The following is a 12,900-nucleotide window of genomic DNA, read 5'->3' on the forward strand; positions in this document are numbered from 1 at the left end:
CAACTATATACCCAAAATGCATTTCATCTCTGACCACACAGCAAAGCTAATTGCTGTCATAGGGACGACTTTCAAATAGCCGATACCAAGGCCAATGTAAAATCCAAGGATGCCGCGTGTTGTGTAAATCCATCGCACCGTTTCAGTGAATCCCATCATGCGGCTAGGGTGAAGTAAGCCACCGACCTGCTGTCGTCGTCGAATGACTTCAAATGGGTATGAAGCCGTTTGGGATATGGCTCCTGCTAGAGCACCAGCCGTAAGATCGACGACGGTGCGGTTGAGGTCAAAGAGTGGCGGATGCTCCGAGAGCGGCGTCCCTTGCGTATCCTTGTTCAGCAGAACCGTATAGAGCCAGGCCTTGGTGCGTCCAAACACAAGGAACGAGGTGCCTGCGTATGGGATCATACCCATGACCGTGGCTCCGAAACCGCGGTAGAATTTCAGCAAGGGCATGCGGTTGAGAAGCGTGCTTTTGTGTGAGCCATCATTCGTGACGATTTCCGCTCCTTCATGGTATATGTTTGTGACAATGTTGCGCAAGCTTCCAGCTTGCGGTTTTGTTTTGGTATCAAAAGCTAGACGCACACGAATAAGTTCAAGCGGATATGTGATAAACACGCTCAGCACACCCGACATGGATCCGGCTAAGAAAAGTCGCAGACTGGTCTCGTCGCGCGGTGTCGGCATCATCACGAGGCGAAACATGTCGAATGCCATGTACTTGACTGCCGCGTATGGGAATATTCGTAGGATCGTCGCACTATGGCCATGGAACAAGCCCATGACGCCCTGTTGCTTGACGATATTGTCCATCGCATTCACCACACCAAGCCATCGTCCACTGTACTTTTGGTAGTCGGGATTGCTTGCCTGGAACAAGATCTTCACACGATCCAGTGGCGCAATGGCTGTCTTTGCCTGTTATTTCATGTCAGTCTAAGCTGTTTGTGGCTCCATGCGTGCACAGCGCATCTGGACCATGTCTGCCGCCATACGTACTGCACATCCTGCGACGCCACCAGCGAGTCCACTCCGCAGCACATAGTCCCAGCTGTTCCGGTGTCGCTGGGTCATCTGCTTTCTCGAGGACCCTTGCATGTCTATGTGCACACGTCACACACACACAGCGTCCCACGTCTCTGATGCACCTGGTGTGGGGAACGATCAGAATTACCCAAGTGACAAGCCTAACAAACCGGGTGTGGGCAACCAAGGCCGGTCGTCATCTTCGTTACGTACATGTCTGCGGATAATTGGCTGGAATACCACGTGTGCCTGCTCCTATTAGCTGAGATGAGTGGATGAACAGTCGAAATAGCGAAATGACAAAAAAAAATGTGTGCGCTCTTTGCTGTTGCACGCTTTGTGATGATATACCTCCACTGTTGTCCGCGCTCCTAGCCATCAATGAGTGGAGTGGATCCTGCCTGAATTCACACACACATACACCTCCACACGCGATGCACCTAGCAATCGCTCGAGACAAGCCCCCCACCTAATCTAACGCGACTCTTGACGCGTTCATTTTTTTAAGATCGTTCTCGCGGAAGTAAGGCTGGGCTGCGCTCGCTTTTCGCACGTGTAACGAGCCAGTGTACTGCTGATGGGGTGCAGCATATGTCTAGATACATACACACAAGAGAATCGACCTGCAGCGCTTCCTTGCGGTCATATATTCCATCATGCGTGCATTCAGGATTGGCTATCAACGCGAAATCACTCCGCATTGCCTTCCGGCTGTCCACTTTGCAAGGCGCCAGCAACATCATCATCTGTTCTTCCTCTTTGGCCGATGGACGACTTGGATTTCGGCCAGTATGTTGCCTCACACTCTGCAGATCCTTCTGCATGCAATGGCGCGCATGGTGGTCTTCTAGCGTCTGTGCGTGATTGGGTTTTTAGTATGCAGGCCTATGCCATGGCAGCTTATGGCTTGCAAAGCTCTGCCATGTCGAAAGCATCGCATCGCATAGGAACATGTCATCGAGGTCTAGTGCAACATGCGCTGGCCGAACAACATATGCACAATGCCATGCAAGCTTTGACGCAGGCAGTCGTGCATGCAGAGCGTCTTTCGCGCGAATTGGCCCAGCGTACTTCATCACTGGATGAAAACAATCGCCAGGTACATTTGCGGCAAGTTCAGTTGCGTAATGAGCAGCAGCATCTTGATACCCTACGCCAGAAACTTGAGCATGAGCGTACTTCTCTTAAGCACAAGCTCAAGCACGCCGCTCAAACAAAGCGCGAGCTTGCTGAGCAGCACGACGCATTGGAACGTCGTGGCCAGTCTATGGAAAAAGAGCAACAAGCCCAGGCCATGCGCACGCAGGAAGCCATCGCCTGTGCCAAAAGTCAAAGTGCCGAGGCTATTCGAAAGGCGGCTCTGGCAGAAGAAGCAGCCATGCAACGCGCATCGGAAGCAGAGGATCGTGCGCGTGCTGCCGAGGAGCGTGCTTCAGATATGGCTGACGCGCTTCATGCGACACGCGCCAAGAACCAGAGTATGGCTGATCAAATGCGTGCCCTCCAAGCGGCCTTGGCCTCAAATAAAAGCAAGCGGCGGTCTGAACGTGAAACATCAGATCGTCTTCGATCAAGAGTCTTTCAACTTGAGCACGAACGAGACGCATCAGCATCGCCTCTACGTGAGCGTTCTATAAATGAGTGTATGTCGCTTAGTCGCAGTCGTCAAGGCCACCATGTGCCCGAAACGCCAGACGCCGGAGCAAAAAGGAAAAGAGCGACAGGCGTCGGCGCGGGCGCGAATACGGATGCGGGTGTGGCAGCGAGTTTCGAGACTGAGACCGATCCACACTTGTCTGCCAGCTCAGAGTTTGCGCCTACACTGATCTCGCTCAAGCCCAGGGCCGAGTCTTCGGCGCCCACACCTTCACCTAGTCAGGCATTCTTGTCCTCTCTCACATATGATATGGACGACAACGAATTCCCTATGCCAGGTGGCTCGTGGCCAACCATGAATCAGCCACATTCTCGCATAAGTCCACACAAGCACACAGCCGTTTCGGATTCGCTTTGGATACATAGCAGCACGCAGGGAACCGTCGCGTTGGGTCCGCGACGGCGGCCTACGTAGCCGGCGAAGAGTCGTCTGAGGCAGCGTGTCCCTTGCGTGCCATGCGCAAGCACGCATCCTCCAGCCATGCCTTTGGATTATTGGCCATCACGCGAATGGGGATGGAGCTCAGATTCGGGCAGGTAAGACCCAAGGCTGATGGCGAACCATCTGGGCTTGCAGACAGGACATCGATGCCGGCTGAGCGCAGAATCCGTGAAGACTGACATTTTACAAAGTCGTCCGGCTCGCGCACGCCCTGAATCACAAGTGAGATACGCAAGGGACGTAGTGTCGTGTCGAGATCTGTGCGCAAAACGGCCCCATTCGCGTCTTGTGCAATTTTCGCAAGCCAAAACGCAGATGTCATTGGAGCCTTTTGATTGAATGCTTGAATTCGCTGTGCGCATGGCAAATTCCCACTCAGTCGCTCAGAGCATGGCTCCATTGTCGTGTAAAGAACAAGTTCCAAGGGCTCCCGTTGGCGCGCTTCCGCTATATTGTATACATGTGGCGTCCGTGCACAATGGCGTGCGATTTTCTCCATTGCACATTCCTCTGCATGTGTATTACCAGGCAGTTCGCGTGAGTAGCCAGTCGTCAACAGAAGCGGCTCCATGGGCTCGTCAACCTCAGGAAGTTCACGACAGAGCTCGGTTCCATTTACAGCAATCACACACCCCACCGAAAAGGCGGTGGGGACCGAGTCACAGTGATCTGCTTCTTGTAAAGCCAGTAAGAGCATGCGGAGGTGGGCAGGATGCGATGCATCCACAGCATGGTCCTTTGTTACAGGCTTGTTGAGTGAATGCAGCCAGCATGTGTATGTTTCTTCCGCAGGACCTTGTGGCCACACGATCCAGTCATCACGCAGCCGCAGAAGCCGACTCGGGAGACTTCGGTAAAATGCCACGCGGCATCTGGTCAAGATGGAAGATGTGCGAAGTAAGTACTCCGTGAGCATGTAGTATAGAGCACCAATCGCTAGGCCGGTCGACAGTCCGACATGGATCTGCGCAGGAGAGTGGTACATGAGACGATGCCGCGAGTAACACGTCAGAACAGTCAGGAGAATAATGAAAACAAGCGATAAGAACTGCTCGAACTGCCTTAGGTAGAGTCCACGGGCTAGTCGAGCACGGTGTTTCGGCCAATGTGCGAGAATATGAATGCCCCAGAAAGCGCAAAAAAAGCCACAGAACTGAGCGTGTGATGACGGCATGCCATAGCCCGTCCCAAGAATGTTCGTTGGACGAGGTTGTTGGATATGCTTTTTGAGACGAGAATTGACTGCCTCGCACAATACTTGTCCCAAAAAAACGTTGACATAAATTGTCTCACGACGCTGCAGGAATGCTGCGATATAGACAGCGAGTATCAACACCGGCGAAAGTGTCACAATAGCCCAGTATGGGCCCCATGGATCATCTAGACTATACTGTACATGCGTGAGATCCAGTGTGTGCCGATTGCCTAGGTAATCATACTGCATGGTGATGGCACAGACACGAGTCTCTGATGCTTGTCTAGGACGCGCGTCGTTTGTCCTACTGCTCCCTCCGTTTTCTTCGGTCAGGCGGCGAAATCAAGGGTGTGTGCGTGGGGTGACGGGGGAGGGGTCGGCGAATGTATACCTCCACACTTGTTGGCATGCATAAGCACGAATGCCAATGCCAAGATTGATAGGCTACTGGGTCCTTGCTAAGACTGAGAGCAGTATTAGGATTTGAGTGCTTCTCGCAATTACGTAGCATTCGATATTGCATCGCTTGTGCTATATCGACCTCTAGCTCGATCAAGAAATGTTCTCCATGTACGCGAAAACATAGCTGTCGACACTTGACGCCGAACACGTCGTGGCGCTTGTTCGGGTGTCGTTGCGTGCCTCATGGCTGCCTGAGCATGGTGCCGTGACCATGTCATACTCAATGGCTCACACGTGTGTATTTCTGGATATGATGAGATTGGCTGTCGCTCGCATGGGGATGACTTTGACCGGGTCCGACCCCAGGGGCACCAAGCTCGATGTGATCGAGCTTTGTGCCACGGTGTCGCGTGGTTCTTTGCGCCGAGATCATCGAATGGGTCCGGACCTGCTGGCTCCGACTCTCCCGTTGCTTCTTTGATCAACGGTGATTGCTGAAAGGAGTGGCGCTGTGAATGATAAGGCATCTCGTACAGCGACACTTGCGGAGAGTTGTGTGGCGGCTCTTCATGCTGAGGACGGAGATGTGGTGGCGTGTGCTGCGGCGTTAGAGGCGGCGTGTACCTTTTGAAGGCCCCAAAGGCTTTGCGCCATTCGTTGATTATGTCGAATGAAGGCGTTGTGAACGCGGTGCGCTCAGACGTCTCTATGGGTACGTCAACATCCAAAATGGATTGGCTGGATAAAAGTCGCAGAGCTTGAAGCGAATCGCGACAAAGTGGCGGTGATGGAGATGGTGTTGTGACACGTTCATATTGTCCGACAGTATAAAGCTGCTCCTCAGAGCTGCGCACCTCGTGGACCGACATCTCGTCGCTGGGGGTGCCGGGCGGTGGCGAGGGAGGCGCTTGGCCTACCAGGTTCGGCGAGAGGCCCAACGACTCTGCCAGACCCACACCTGATGTGCAGAATTGGCAACAAAGGATTTGGCGCTCGTACTCCTCTGCTTTGAGCAGAGACATGGTCTGTTGGATTTCGCTTCCAGGACTTGAAATCATAGCCGGTATTGAATCAGAATCGGCAAAGCACCAGCTTGTGTGCTCAATTCTACTTTGATGCAAAATAGTAGTGACATCAGGCTCATTCGTGATGGCATGTAGGTTATATTCTTCAAAATCATCTTCTGTATTTGCAAAGCATGTCTGTGGTAAATTTCTCTGGGGGCAAGACTCTAGTGCACTTAGCGAGCCCTCGTCCATGATTGGTGGAACATCGCCCTCGACCTCTTTAGCCACACGCGTGTGCTTCTGGTCGTTTGCTTGAAACAGAGCTGTGGCGGATCCATTCCCTTCCGATGTGCTGGGGTCAGGATCCGGTCGTCGAACCATAGTCTGTGCTGTTTCGCCAATGCCCTCAGGATGATAGACACGTCGAATCAAGGACATGAGCGCGTCTGACCATTAGTTGTGATGCTTACTTCTTTATACATCTATACAGGTACTTGTCAAGACATGATCAAGTGCAAAGAATGAATCGATCAAGTTGCTCTTGACACTTCGAAAACGCTTGATGAGTCGAGGACATGATCGAGGACTGACATCGTTCACGCATGGATTTCGAATTACCAACGTGTGTCATCCAAAGAACATGCGTGTACATGCCCACTTCTCATCTCTTCAGTTCACTGATCGCTTGGAACTTGCATGTAATAAACTTTTCACTATCGGATAACCGAAAAGGTACCTATTCTGACACCGCTGCAACTTCGTACAAGTATGTGCCAAGAAGCTGTGTACCCTTAATGTAGTTCGACAAGTCGAGCTTCTCATTGGTCGAGTGAGCGCCATCATCTGAGCGGCCCATAGGAAGGAGAAGCACATTTTTCTGGAGCGCATCGGCAAACGTGAGCGTGATGGGAATAGAGCCGCCCTCTCTTGTCAGATCAGGACGCACGCCGTATATTTTTTCTGTGGCAGCGAATGCAGCTTCGTAATTCCAATGCTTCGGGTCAGTGCACCATGGCTTGCCAGGATGGTCTGGTATGAGCTTCATTGTGTTCTTCGAGTTCAGCTTGCTAAACTCGGACTCAACGTGCTTCTGCACAGCTTCCACAACTTTGGATGGCTCCATGTTGGGTACAAGGCGAATCGAAAACTTGCCAGTAACCTTGTGAGGAATGACCGTCTTAGAGCCCGGCTCTCCAAATGCACCCTCAATACCATGCAGGCTTAGACTAGGGTTCCGCATACGAGCCATGAGCACATCGCTCTTTTTGTCGCTAATGGTCGACTTGCTGCCCGTCGAGTTGTCGATATCAGAAATACTAAATTCCATCGCATCGTACACTTTGAGCTCGTCATCTGAAAGCGGTGCCACCTGTTCTTCGATGCCAGGCACCAGAATCTTGCCTTGTGGCGAGACAAGCGACGACATGATACGGACAAGATCGGTCATCGGCTCATGGACCACGCCGCCAAACACACCGCTGTGCAGGTCGTGTGCCGGTCCGCTAATCAAGAGCTTAAAGTATGCAATGCCGCGCAAGCCATGGGTGACGCAGGGCTTGTTCGTACCGAGCCAGTAGTTGTCGGAAATACACACCGCGTCAACATCGTGGAACAACTTGTCTTTATTCTGTACAACAAAGTCTTCCAAGCCCACAGAACCGCTCTCCTCCATGCCTTCTAGACAGAACCTGAGATTGACAGGCAGTTCCAAGCCGAGAGCCTGGTGTGCCTCGAGCACGTTGAGCCAGCCAAGAATCGGGCCTTTGTCATCCGTGGAGCCTCGACCATACAAGCGGTCGGATTCTTTGTCGTGTACAAGCTCAAATGGCTCCGTCTTCCATCCGTCCGACTTGAGCGCCGGCTGCACATCGTAATGACCGTATACAAGCACCGTCTTTTTCGATGTATCTTTTCCAATCGAGCCCACAATCACTGGAGGAAGCTGCACCTCCTGATCATCGAGCTCTTGCATCCCGAGATCATGCGATGAAACCTCGCAGCCAAGCTCGCTGAGTCGGTTCTTAAGCCATGCTCCCATCTTGTACACTTCCGCGCGGAAAGATGCATCGCCAGAAACACTAGGAATTTCTACAGCCTCAGCGAGACCTGCGATGAGCTTGGCCTGGTTTTCCTCAATGTAGGCAATAACTTTAGCTTGGTTCTCACTCATTGTCGCCTAAGAACAACCGCTGTACCCGCCCACGTATAAAAACTGGTGTGTGTTGGTTGTTGTTGGAGAATTTCATTTCGCTGCTATTGGCTGGGTCCCGAAACCATCCCCTTCCCCTTCTTTCGCTCCACACGTGAGTGCCACAAGTGAACCGAGCGAATTGAAGTCCTCTTCACGAAAAATGTACATGTAACGCGCAAATAGTTCTATTGATTTCATCATTCCCACTTTTCGAACCATGGGTACCGGCATGAACGTTCATGCTTGCGAATCGGGCTGGAGCTCGACGGTCCAGTAGATAGGTGCATCCGTCGTCACTTGCACTATGCCTTGCGCATTGTCCGGCGCAAGGTGATTTGATGTTGATAAGAAGCCGGCAAGTGAGGTGGTTTCTCCATCTGTACCAATGGTCAGTAATCACGACGCAAAACGTGCTTCACATACGTAAATTCCATTCAAGGCCCTGGGTGGAAATACGGGCAGACGAAACACCGAGAGGTAAGAGACCACACGTCTTTCCCAAAATCCGGCGGTCATGCATAAGTTCATGCGTGCCCTGGTGCGACGTCAGTGAGTCGAGGTAGACGTACCGGTGGCAATAAACATGAAACACAGCTGCTGGCAATCAGGATTGTTTCGGGCCGTGCTTGCAACGTGCTATCAGGAAGTGGTGACGTATGTACTTGTACGTACGGAACCGCCGCCGACGAAGACGCATCAGGTGCGAGCTGCGCCAACACATGTAGTGTATGCATGGACTGATCAAGGCGACTGCCAAGTCCACCATAGATGACCAATGGATGGCGCATAACGAAAGTAGAGTCAACTGGTGCTTTACAACTGTTGGCTGCCTCCATTTGCTCTAACGCTTGGATCGACTTTTGCAGGTCTGTCGAGTCTTGAGACGCGATTCGCTTGACACATACGCCCAGATCGACAAAAAACTTGTGCGTATCAGCGCTGATTGAATCTAAATCACCACATATGAGTGTCGGCCGTTGAAATGTGTCCCATGACTTAACAAATTCGCGAAGAACGTTCGCCCCACCGTCCGCCACAATGCGGATGGCAGCACTATTCCAAACACGTGAAAATAGGTGAGCATGCTCAGGTGGAATCGGTGTATTGAGCATGACAATAGCGTATGCATTTTCATACAGTGTATTACCGTTTAAAAGCCGCGAAAAATCCCATTCAAACCTGCGCGAACGAACGCCACTCTCGCACATTTCAGTCATGCTATTGCCAAAATTTTGACTGCGTAGAGTCCAGATCCACATTTAATCACAGGTACGGGTATTGATTTGGGCGCCCACGAGGCACTTGCATGAAATTTGAATACGTAGCACAAACCAATGTGTGCACGAACATTTCCATCTTCGCGCAGAGCATAGCGAATACTCTCACCAGGACCTGGTTCAACTATTGTTTTGTCATTCAAGCTCTCTCTGTCAAACTGCTCGATTTTTTTCTCCCGGTTATACGACCCAAAATTCTAGCGCCCTTTTGTAGCCCAGGGCTTGTAAGATGAGAGCATATGCGGGTGCGCTGATTACCTGGTATGTGAACGCCGGCTTACACCAGCGACGTAGCTGTTAAACAAATGATTCTAGCGATTGACGAGCGAATGCCTTGTATTATCATGGACTTGGATGAGACGCATGTATTAGTGAATACCAATATGGTGGAACAACTGCAAATCATGCTCGAGGCCGAGGTACGTTGGCACGTCTGGCAGCATGGCTTACGACAGTTTGAGAAAAACACCTATACCCTAGATATTTAAGGCGCGTGGGCATGCTGATTCAAGATAAAAATTCGTTACACTACTTGTCAGCCTTAGCAGCTTTTTTGGCATCTATCTCTTTTTGTTGACGCTGGACATCGAGACGAGCCGACAGCAATTTAGCTGTACAGTTCCGAACGTTCTGATCTGCACGATCGACGCCATTCTTCAAAGCCTTCTTGTATGCGTCAATCGCTGACTCTAACTGCTCGCAAGCCTCAAGCACTGTGCCAAGGTTGAAATGAATCTCGCCATCGTCAGGGCTCTGTGACGCAGCTGTTATTAAATGTTCCAATGCCTTATCCGCTTGGGGTGGCTTCGACATGATGTAGGCTGATGCTAGGTTTGTATGTGCATCTGGACTGTCCGGCGCGAGCCGCAACGCAGCATTCCAAGATGCAATCGCTCCTTCCAAGTCATCTGCATTATCGTAAATATATCCATCAAAGTGATACATACGGTCCTGATACTGGCAAATTCCGAGATTGTAGTATGCTGATGCATTTTCATGCACTTCTGCGCTTTTTTTATACTGAGTCTTTATTAGTGTTAGCAATGTAATAGGTTGGCCACAGCTCTGTCACTTTGCGCACCTTGGCTAATTCCATATCGCCCATCTCAAGTGCTTCTGTGCCTTTTTCTAAAAGCTTTTGAGCTTCTTCTTCAGTTGGATCATGTAAGGACACGCCCTTGTCTTTTTCAGTGGCAAAATCTGTCGGTGAGCTGAAATATAGTCCTTATACACATACGTCGGCACATAGCAGGAAATGATGTCTTTGGCGCCACGGTCACAGGGCGAATTGCAATAGACACTCTTGTCACTTGTACAGGTAGACGCATAAATATAGCACGCGTCGCAACGCATCCTGTGCGCGCTATCCACGACATGGTAACACTGATGACGTGAAGGAACCAGAATTTCGCTGCTACCACAGTTCCCTCAACTTGTCCCATGTCCGGTAGATGAAGCTACTAGATGGAGGCGTGTATATCCAACAATCGTCTCGGACCTCCACCACACACGATTCCCCCTCCCTACCACGTAGCTCCGAGAGGTGGTTATTGTTTGTGGACGGGCGGTCGGTAGTTTGACCTTATGCATCATGCTACCAATTCGCTTGACGGCGATGAAATAAATGTAGCGAACTACACTAATACTTCCAGCTCAATGGACAAAGCCGGCAGCGCAATTCCACCTACGCAACGCCCTGAGTCGGCACCCAGCAGGCCGCGTCCGTTCTCCAATACACAATTGATTTTGCCTAAGCGCGCGGGCTCATCCATGTCGTCGAAAGTTTTCGAAGAACTTAGAGCTGAATTTGGAACAGCCAATTCTAGAGAGAAAGCTCCCAACCCTCATCCACGCACACAAGATACCCTCGACTTGCCAGCTAAGACCCTAGCTAGTACCACTTGTCCATTTTGTCACGAAAAGCTGCAGAATCCATCCGCTGAATTGTCTGCTATGATTTCATATTGGCAGCAACGCCGAAAGTCTGGAACGGTGCTTCGCCCCACTGACACATTGGCAGTGTGCCAACGGCACCGGGATGAGCAAGATGTAATCCCACACGGCAAATCGCAGGGCTGGCCAATGCAAATTGATTTCAGGCAACTTCGCCGACGTATTACCCAACCGCAAAGCCGATATATGGGCGTGCTACAAGACCGGATCATAGCACCAGAACAGAGCCGTTGGTTTCATGCAGCACGAGCTCGTCGCGAAGCTATGGGCAAGAAGATGAGCGCAAGTGTACATCAAATTGACTTGTTTCATGAGCGACAGTCAGGATATTATGGCGAGCGTGGTTGGGAATTGTTCCATGACATCCTATTTGCGGCTTTTGTGCAAGACCCACTCATGACGTCCTTGGATTTGAAGCAGGATACTTTATTGGACAAAATTGCACCGTTGGATGCGCCAGAATTTGTGGATCAAGTGCTTCTGCCCGAGCTTGTGTGCATGCTAATTCAAGATGATATGGGTGGCACAGGGCAAGCAACATATGAGGATGCGATCCAAGTACAGCAAGAGAGTCAAAAATTCGGCGTGGCGATGTATGCGAGTGATGCAGCTGATGCGTCGGCAGTAAGCGATACACGGAGATCTAGCGGAAGTTGGATTGGAGCATCGCCGAAACGCGCTAAGAAAATGGAGCGGGATGACGACGATCCATTTGTGCCCGGGGGATCATCACGAGCAAGATCACAATCGAAATATGTACAACAGACCTTGCCTGTGCGCCGACGGTCGACACGCAATTGCACCCCACCCGCTACAACATACCAGGAGGACTCCTCGTCAAGTGATTCAGACGAAGTAGTGCCAGTAAAAGTATGGCACCAGCAACGCTTGTTTTTACCAACAAGGAGAAAGGCAGCCTCCTCGTCACCAAGACCAAAGCCGCGTCCAGCCCACAGATCAGGAATATAGCACCCGACATGAGCTTAATATATGTTATCACGTCGCAGTGGCCTTTTTGTCGACGTTGTCAATAGCGCGCTTTTTACCTTTGCGCTTTTTCATCGCTGCCGCTACCGCACCGCGTACATTGTCGACGATTTCTCGGCTTTGTTCAACATACTCATGGTCATCAAGTCGTTCCTTGCGCTTGGGCGCAGATGCGGTCCTGGTTTCATTCACAGACGCAGACGCGGATGCTGACGAAGAAGGCGCTGACTCGTGGGATGCATCCAATGAGTCGCCCGCTTCCTCAAGCTTTTCAGCAGCCTCTTGAAAGTCGTCCATAGACTTGGGTTCACGGCCTAGCATACGCTCCAACTTGGCATACTTGCGTTTCTGCGCCTCATCGAGTGCAGCTTTGCGATCAGGTTCCTTGGCTATATATTCAGCCAGAAGCTGGGCTTCCTTGATCGAGCCAAGACGGCGCCCCTGCAAGTCTCGACAAGAATCTTGACTCTCATGCTTCCCACGCGCACTCATTCGACCGCCTTGGGCACGCAGCATATTACCAAAACCGCCCTTGCCACCGAGATGGCGGACCCGAAGTTCGAGATCGACACACGGATACACACCGGCCAATTCATTCAGAGTGTATGAGGGGCAAATAGAGTGACCACCGCGCGAGGTTAGGCGGACAATGTCAGAGTTACGTCCGAGCACAGCTGTGATTCTGTCATAGAGAGTCGCACAGCTCGTTGAACGAGCCAGGGATATCTTGACCGTCCGGTCGTACGGTTCACACATGTGAA

General features: G+C 51.3%; 9 protein-coding genes across 9 annotated transcripts; 2 read left to right on the forward strand and 7 right to left on the reverse strand.

Moving 5' to 3' along the window:
- Nucleotides 1–3: 3 nt before the first annotated feature.
- MGL_2380 (uncharacterized protein) lies at nt 4–1,077 on the reverse strand (the record flags this gene model as incomplete). Its single annotated transcript, XM_001730532.1, has 2 exons — nt 4–921; nt 1,003–1,077. The coding sequence occupies 2 exons, from the start codon at nt 1,075–1,077 to the stop codon at nt 4–6; spliced, it is 993 nt and encodes a 330-aa protein (XP_001730584.1).
- A 718-nt stretch (nt 1,078–1,795) lies between these two features.
- On the forward strand, nt 1,796–3,100 carry MGL_2381 (uncharacterized protein; the record flags this gene model as incomplete). The annotated part of the gene is made up of 1 exon (XM_001730533.1): nt 1,796–3,100. One exon carries the CDS (start codon nt 1,796–1,798, stop codon nt 3,098–3,100), a length of 1,305 nt encoding a protein of 434 aa, XP_001730585.1.
- MGL_2382 (uncharacterized protein) lies at nt 3,093–4,571 on the reverse strand (the record flags this gene model as incomplete). The annotated part of the gene is made up of 1 exon (XM_001730534.1): nt 3,093–4,571. The coding sequence occupies one exon, from the start codon at nt 4,569–4,571 to the stop codon at nt 3,093–3,095; it is 1,479 nt and encodes a 492-aa protein (XP_001730586.1).
- A 251-nt stretch (nt 4,572–4,822) lies between these two features.
- On the reverse strand, nt 4,823–6,169 carry MGL_2383 (uncharacterized protein; the record flags this gene model as incomplete). The annotated part of the gene is made up of 1 exon (XM_001730535.1): nt 4,823–6,169. The coding sequence occupies one exon, from the start codon at nt 6,167–6,169 to the stop codon at nt 4,823–4,825; it is 1,347 nt and encodes a 448-aa protein (XP_001730587.1).
- A 298-nt stretch (nt 6,170–6,467) lies between these two features.
- Nucleotides 6,468–7,901, reverse strand: MGL_2384 (uncharacterized protein; the record flags this gene model as incomplete). The annotated part of the gene is made up of 1 exon (XM_001730536.1): nt 6,468–7,901. One exon carries the CDS (start codon nt 7,899–7,901, stop codon nt 6,468–6,470), a length of 1,434 nt encoding a protein of 477 aa, XP_001730588.1.
- A 545-nt stretch (nt 7,902–8,446) lies between these two features.
- On the reverse strand, nt 8,447–9,034 carry MGL_2385 (uncharacterized protein; the record flags this gene model as incomplete). Its single annotated transcript, XM_001730537.1, has 1 exon — nt 8,447–9,034. One exon carries the CDS (start codon nt 9,032–9,034, stop codon nt 8,447–8,449), a length of 588 nt encoding a protein of 195 aa, XP_001730589.1.
- Nucleotides 9,035–9,727: 693 nt separating this feature from the next.
- Nucleotides 9,728–10,144, reverse strand: MGL_2386 (uncharacterized protein; the record flags this gene model as incomplete). Its single annotated transcript, XM_001730538.1, has 1 exon — nt 9,728–10,144. The coding sequence occupies one exon, from the start codon at nt 10,142–10,144 to the stop codon at nt 9,728–9,730; it is 417 nt and encodes a 138-aa protein (XP_001730590.1).
- A 639-nt stretch (nt 10,145–10,783) lies between these two features.
- On the forward strand, nt 10,784–12,121 carry MGL_2387 (uncharacterized protein; the record flags this gene model as incomplete). Its single annotated transcript, XM_001730539.1, has 1 exon — nt 10,784–12,121. One exon carries the CDS (start codon nt 10,784–10,786, stop codon nt 12,119–12,121), a length of 1,338 nt encoding a protein of 445 aa, XP_001730591.1.
- A 27-nt stretch (nt 12,122–12,148) lies between these two features.
- MGL_2388 (uncharacterized protein) lies at nt 12,149–12,895 on the reverse strand (the record flags this gene model as incomplete). The annotated part of the gene is made up of 1 exon (XM_001730540.1): nt 12,149–12,895. One exon carries the CDS (start codon nt 12,893–12,895, stop codon nt 12,149–12,151), a length of 747 nt encoding a protein of 248 aa, XP_001730592.1.
- Between the last annotated feature and the right edge of the window lie 5 nt (nt 12,896–12,900).

This window comes from Malassezia globosa (genome assembly GCF_000181695.2).
Source record: "Malassezia globosa CBS 7966 chromosome Unknown mgl_sf_5.2, whole genome shotgun sequence".
Taxonomy (NCBI): domain Eukaryota; kingdom Fungi; phylum Basidiomycota; class Malasseziomycetes; order Malasseziales; family Malasseziaceae; genus Malassezia; species Malassezia globosa.